Source organism: Poecilia formosa, unplaced genomic scaffold (assembly GCF_000485575.1).
Source record: "Poecilia formosa unplaced genomic scaffold, Poecilia_formosa-5.1.2 Scaffold388, whole genome shotgun sequence".
Lineage (NCBI taxonomy): Eukaryota > Metazoa > Chordata > Actinopteri > Cyprinodontiformes > Poeciliidae > Poecilia > Poecilia formosa.
The window spans coordinates 449,722-457,163 of NW_006800327.1; the positions used below are offsets into that span (position 1 = coordinate 449,722).

Below are 7,442 nucleotides of genomic sequence, written 5' to 3' on the forward strand. Positions count from 1 at the left end.
CATTGTATTTTCATACATTTATGCTAGGGGTGCCGAAGTCTAGTTTTCCAGAGCTACAATCTGCAGCTTTAGATGGATTCCTTCTCTAACACACCTGGACCATTGAGTCATTATAAGCCTCTACAGAACTGAATGAGGGAAGTCAACCTTATGTCTGGGGTGTTTTAGCAGGGATGCACTCCTGATCTGTACCGTCAATGTGGCCCATTGAGGGGGGCCAATATGCTGAAGTGGCCCTCGGTGAAATTGAGTTTGACACCCCTGTACTACATTGTGGGGACCCACTGCTCATTTGGGGACCAGAGCCTGGTCCCCACGAGGGGAAACACTGTTTTTGGGTCAGGGGTTAGATTTAGGACCAAGGTGTGAATTGAGTTTTGGTTAGGATTAGGGTTAGGTATGTGATGGTTAGTTAGGCTGTAGAAAATGAATGGAAGTCAATGTAAAGTTCCCACAAGACATGAAAACACGACTGTGTGTGTGCATATGTGTTTTTAACCTGGGGCCTGTAGGACTGCTGATGCAGGTGGACTGATGCTGACAAGGATTTCTACCTGGAGAACAAACATCATCCTCCTCTTCACAAAGCAGTCCTTGGAACAAGAAGCAACAAACAAGGATTAATTAAAAAACAGAGTGCAGATCTTTTTTCAGACATCCAGATTACTTTTCTCTGACTAGTTGATTTGAAAGGTACTACGGCGTACCTCTGTAGTTAGGAGGACACAAGCAGGTGTAGTTGCCGACTCCATCAACACAGGTGGCGCCATTGTCACATCCGTGATCCTCGCAGTCGTCCACGTTGACCTCGCAAAATGTGCCATGGAAACCAAATGCACACGCGCAGCTAAGAGGGTAAAAAACAAATACAAGTTAAAAAAAAAAATAACTTGTACAAAATGTAAAAAAAAACAACATTCATCTGGTTGGGCAGTGCACGCCTCCTCTGACCCTTAAAAAATATTTCTCACCATTGTCATAAATGTAATTAAATAAGCAAATATGCAAAAGTTTTAAATTGTACAAATGCCTTATGATATCTACAGTAACTGGACATAGTTATTATAAAGTTTTATGGTTCTCAAGTAGCGCTTAAAATGCAAAACCACAAAAAATACATAGTGAATACAGATGGCTGAGTAAAAAACAGATTGATGACAAGAAAGGAAGAGTTTTGGAAGAAAATTTAGCAGTTGAACCTTTTTTAGATAAGGAAATTCGGCATAACATCCATACAGAAAGGACTATTATTATTATTTTTAGGGCTGCACAGTGGCGCAGTTGGTAGAGCTGTTGCCGTGCAGCAAGAAGGTTCTGGGTTCGATTCCCGGCCCCGGTCTTTCTGCATGGAGTTTGCATGTTCTCCTTGTGCATGCGTGGGTTTTCTCCGGGTACTCCGGTTTCCTCCCACAGTCCAAAAAACATGACTGTTAGGTTAATTGGTCTGTCTAAATTGCCCCTAGGTGTGTGTGTGTGTGCACATGGTTGTGTGTCTGTGTTGCCCTGCGACAGACTGGCAACCTGTCCAGGATGTACCCCGCCTCTCGCCCGGAACGTTAGCTGGAGATAGGCACCAGCACCCCTCCTGACCCCACTGAGGGACAAGGGTGTTCAGAAAATGGATGGATATATATAGATATAGGTAGGTAGATAGTGGCTTTGCTGGTTTTGTTTACTGCTAACCACAACGTTGCTACCTGAAGCCTCCTGTCTGCTCGTCTCTCAGGCAGCTTCCTCCGTTGGTGCAGGGATTGCTGACACAAGCATCGACTGGAGTCTCGCAGTGTTTACCCTGTACGCCCGGAAAACACAGTAAGTCTGAAAGATCAGCCCATCTGAAGAACGGGTTAGTAAGACAGGTATCCGCTAAAAACAATATCCAAGACCTGTACAGGTCCAGGGGTGTCAAACTTGTTTTCATTTTGACCCGTATTAACACAATTAATGTATTGATAAAACCCATTGACAAGTTGTTAAAATATTAATAAATAGCTGTCTCTACATTCAATCAGTACTTATTGAAATAAAAAATATGGAACATCTTTTCAAACTGAAAGAAAAATGTGCAAAGATGCAACAGCGTATTAGGGCCTCTGCAGATGGTAAAAAATGAATCTCCGCCAAAACATTTCGAGATTAAACTCAGAAATATTCTAGAAACTCAGAAAATTTCAGAAATTTCTGAGTTTAAAAAGTCACAAATGTTTTAGAAAAATTAATTTTGACATTAATCTCAAAATGTCTTAATTTTTTTTCAGCAAATATTTGACTTTTGAAGTTCAGAAATGTCTGTTTTTTTCTGGTCTTAAACTATTACATTTCTGAGTTTTTGGACAGATATTTACTCCTTCTCTTCTGTCTAACTACAGTTCTGCTTTGTCATAAAAAGCAGCTTTAATTTCACTGATTTACAATTTCTTTTAAACACAAGGGCTTTTTAAAGGCTATTTTGACGCCTCCCTCAGAGTCAACAGGGTCACATAGACAGCTACGGCAGGCCGGATTTGGTCCCCGGACCTTAAGTTTGACATATATACTCTACAGTTTACACTTAATGTCATGAAACTAAAGTCAGATTCCTAGTTTGTGAACAATCTTCACCAAAACAGCTGATTCTGACAGTCAGGAAACATGCACATGCAAGATGGCGGACGTTGGGTTGATTGTATCCCATCATTTCCTCTAAATCCCACCTTTACGTTTAGATTCATACCGTAAAACCCGACTTGCAGGCGCAGGTGTACTGCTGGGATTGGTGGATTTGGCAGGTTCCCTGGTTCTGGCAAGGGGAGGAAACGCATGGAGTGCATTTGGCCTGAACAGAAATGTCCACTGGACCTGTACACACACATAGGCAGAATTTGGTTTGCTAGCATAGCACCTTTCAACGCACTCAAGTGGCATTACATTATGAGAGAAACATAACAACCACTCCAAAGAAAATTGTGCATCATAATATGCAGACCTATCATTGTTCAGTTAATCAGGCGTTTTATTTTTTGATATGCAAATCTTGCTGAAATTATTATTTTAGCGTAACAAGAACCCTATGATTTGGATTCTTGTTGTTTCTCTGGTATATTATTTAAATTTATAAAGTGATTTCCCCCCTCTTTCCACATGTGATTGCTCTCCTCCTCCTTATTTTTGTTTTTCAGGTTTTGGCTCAGAGGCAACCCTCATCTGAAACTGACAGACGGCGCAATCACTTCATAGCTCTGCTGCTTGTGGATCTGAGGAACACGTCAGTCACAGGAAGAAGTGACTGGCAGGTATGCAATATAGGCTAATGGAGAAAAACAGAATACAAATGCTTCCTGTAAGGCGATGTGTGGTTGAGGTGGACAGATGACAGGCTGATCCTTTGAAACATAAATAATCATAAAACACAAACAATGGCATAGATGGAAAATACTGGAGGCAGGAAAACCTGGATCTCATGATTATAATGCTAAGGATGAAATTTATTAGAGTGATAATTAGTCGGCTAGTAATGTTATGATTCGCTTTGTTATTGTTTACAATAATTTGACAAATTAAATTGCTGCTTGACTGCAAATTACCAAAGGCAGCAACGTTTCCAACTGTGTTTGAAACTCTGAAGACGAGATCACTAGAGGGCGCTGTGACTGATGAACAGTGGAAAGCCACTGGCATAAACGTGGGCACATATGAAAAGAAAAGTGATTATGGTTAGAAAAGAGCATTACAAAAGAAAACTGAGAATAAATGACTAATTCCTTTCTCTTTTTGTCAGCTGCTACCATTAGGGGGCGCCACAGTAGAACAACTACTCCCTCTCGCTCTGTTTCAGGAACCCCGTCCAAAACGTTTTCTATTTCAGACTTTAAACTGACCTTCTGATAATCTAATTTATAATCCCATGTGTTTGTTCAATCCCAATGAAAATCTTAATATCTGCATGTTCCTCCAAATCAGTCATATTTGTATTATCTCTGACTAGATAATTTTTTTTAATTCTAATTATTTCTTCTCCAAATGATCACAAATATAATGTAATAATAAAAATACATTTAGTGTTTTCAACAAAAAATACAAAAATATCTAAAAATGACTAAGGGAGATTTTTAAATCCTGTACTTTAACTGTACATAAATATAAACTATTCTGCTAACTAAGTAATGAATAAAAAAAATGGCAATATACTTAAATGGAGTCCTGTAATTTGGTATGAATATTAGAGATTATATTTCAAGGTCATTATAAAACATTTCAGAAGGGCATATTATGTAAAAAAAAATATATATATATATATACATATACACACACACACACATATATATATATATATATATATATATATATATATATATATATATATATCAGAATTATTTAAACATGATGGGAAGCAGATAGAAAAATAAGGGATATTTTCAATGAAATATGTGATATTTGTTAAATTAGTTAATTTGCTAATAATTTGTTTGTATACTAGAAAAAATGCTAGACGTAGAACAAGGTAAAACAGAAATAAATAAATTTTGCTCTCCGGGTCCAAAAACTAAAGTGCTTAAAACTCATAAATCAATCATGATGAGTAATCCTGAATTTAAAAATGACAAAAATAAGCATCCATTATGATTTTTGCTGCACTGGAGCTGCTGTAAAATACCCTTTTTTTCTTTCACTGCCATTTTCTTTGGCCAAATAGCCTGGATGTTGTGTTGAATGTTAAAACTTGGTACAGAACAAACACAAAAAGGTTTTTTAAGAATAACACAGAGGCACGAGGAACTATTCAAATCTAAGGTAAATTATTGAGCAGATCATACATCATTCAGTTTCAAGTTACTTAAAAAAAGGTTGAATGGATGTTGGATAAATTAAATAGCATAGCAGTGTTTCAATGTTTTAGGAGAATACATACAGCATATGTAAAGAAGGATCAAATAGCTTCTCAAAAGAGCTGGTTTTGTTAGTAAAACCTCATTGCACTGCATGTCGTTTTAAATGTTTTATAAAAAATAGCTTGCAGAGCAGTGCCGCATAACATCCACCTTCAGTAAATTCTGGTTTAATGTGTGTACATAGGCGATTTTCTGCAGATTTCTGTAGATTAGATCCGTCTGCACTGCGGTGTCTGGAGCTGAGAGTGTGTGGGAGTAGCAGCCACCAACTCCTCTACTGAGCCACACCAACTAAAAACATTTCATTAGATCGTTCATTAGGAGGCGTTTCCACATGCAGGATTATTAGCTTAGAACATAAAAACCCACCAAAACTGGTCTAGGAAGTTAATCTTTGATTTGGTTCTGCTGAACAAGAATGAGACTTTTAGGTGATGTGGATATGTTTAAAACAATACGTTAGGTCAAACAGTCCAAATCAAGCTGGAAGAAAATGCACAGAGGGAGAAAGAAAAAAACAAATGTGTGGTATAAAACACACAGAGGTGGGCAGAGGACCCAAAAATATCACTCAAGTAAAAGCAGTACTACTTCAACATATGTTTACTCAAGTAAAAGTAAAAAGTGTTTGGTAAAAAGTCTACTGAAGTACTGCGTAACATTTCAAATGATCAATCATTTAATATTTAAAAATTACATAATCAGACGGACCAAAATGTAAAGTTATGTTGAAACCTCTGAGCATTTTGGGATGAAAAGAACCAAAATGACAATAACTTATATAAGTAACAAAAACTAACAAAATCATGCAAAAGAAAAATTTTCCAAATAAGTTTCATTTATGAAACTTTAACAAAAACTGCAGGTGTGTCTCTGTGGTGAATTTTTGTTTTTCATTCAGTGGGTAGAGAATCCAAACATTTTACTTAAGAATAGAAATACTTCATAATAAAATTACTCAAGTAAAGTAGAAACTACAGCGCAGTAAAAATGCTCCTAAAAGTAAAATGTTTCAATCAAATTGTAACGAGCTTCTACCAAACTTTGAAAACATGTATTTAATCGCTCCTGGTTTAATTGCAGCCTTTACATGCATGCAGAGGCGCTTCCTGTTCGCTCACCCAGACACTGGAACTTGTCAGCAGGTGTGGTGAGCAGCAGCTTGCCCTCCAGGCCCCGGGGGCCGGCGCAGCGCGCGATGCCCGGCTCCTTATAGCCGCTCTTCACCCAGTCTGACAGCCAGAGCAGCCGGCAGTCACAGTACAGAGGGTTGGCTCCGATTGCTCTGAACAAACAGCAAGACAAGGAGGATGATGAGACACTAATACGAGAAGGAGGTCAAAAAGGAAGCGGGGTTTTCTTTGTCTGCACTGATATGAAGGTTAATTTAAGCTCCATCTGCACAGACAAAGATACAAAACAGATCTGCTGCGAACACTGAAGGAGCTAAGCATGCTCAAGCAGAATAGTGTGTAAACGGCCTCTTGAATCCAAAATGTAAGCTCCTGATTTTTGGCATTTGAATTCTCCCATAGACCTTATTGTTGAAGTTAAATTTCTAACACTGACTTCACTGCAAAACCACAGAATCTTACCACCCAATTTTGGTCTAGTTTCTAGAGAAAATTCCTCAATATTTTAAATAAGATAAACTTACTTAAAAGCAACTTTTCAGCGAAATATAGTCGCTTGTTTTAAGTAAATAATTCCGTAATATTGATGAAAATGTTCCATTGGCAGATTATTTCACTTGTAATGTCAGAAAAATGTCTAAGGTGAAATAAGCTGCCAATGGAACAAATACTGAATTATTTACTTAAAACAAGTCTCGACGTCTTGCTTAAAAGTTACTTTTAAGTCAGTTTTGCACCTTTTAAGGTTATTTCAACCTTTATGAAAAGGCTGAAATAAGACATGTAACTTATTTTTGTACAGCTGGATGTAAATTCAGGCACTGATGTGATATACGAGATAAAACATAGATCCTCTGTTGTCTGCAGAGATATTGGTATTATATTCCATTGCAAACAAATTTACAAAAATAAATATTTTGCAGTTTTACCAAGTTGTAATTATTGGAGCCTTTGGGTTTATTAGCTCAGTCTCAGCAGGCTTTCAAAAACCATAATAACGAAAAAGTTTCCCACTCCTGATCTACAGAGACTGAGAAAGGACCAATAGTGAAAATCCTGCTAGACATCTTTACAGGCGGCTCAACAACTGAATGCATGTGCAACATGTGCAGCACTTACAGGTGAGACAGGGAGGCCAGGTCACTGAAGATTCCCTGCTGCAGCTCAGAGATGTCATTGCCATGGAGAGAGCTGAGAGACAGAAACAGTTATAGGCCAGAAAAGGTTCTGAGCATTCAAAGTGAACTCTCGCTGAGCACAATGACTCTGACGGGCAGGAAGTCTCACGCAGCACAAAAAACAAACGACAGCTTGGAATAAAGGAAAGGCGCTGCATACTGATGCTGTGTGTGTGTGTGTGTGTGTGTGTGTGTGTGTGTGTGTGTGTGTGTGTGTGTGTGTGTGTGTGTGTGCTCACAGCAGTCTTAGGGAGCGCAGGCCG

The 7,442-nt window shown here is 38.3% G+C and overlaps 1 protein-coding gene across 1 annotated transcript in view; it reads right to left on the reverse strand.

Annotated features, from left to right (window-relative positions):
* LOC103154497 (slit homolog 1 protein-like) overlaps window positions 1–7,442 on the reverse strand; it is a 64,491-nt gene that overhangs the window by 13,538 nt on the left and 43,511 nt on the right. Inside the window, exons 25-31 of the mRNA XM_016662735.1 lie at window positions 7,419–7,442; window positions 7,121–7,192; window positions 5,990–6,153; window positions 2,714–2,838; window positions 1,698–1,792; window positions 708–847; window positions 500–593 (exon numbers count right to left, since the gene is read on the reverse strand). Coding sequence (XP_016518221.1) covers window positions 500–593; window positions 708–847; window positions 1,698–1,792; window positions 2,714–2,838; window positions 5,990–6,153; window positions 7,121–7,192; window positions 7,419–7,442 — 714 coding nt within the window. The remainder of the gene's footprint in view (window positions 1–499; window positions 594–707; window positions 848–1,697; window positions 1,793–2,713; window positions 2,839–5,989; window positions 6,154–7,120; window positions 7,193–7,418) is intronic.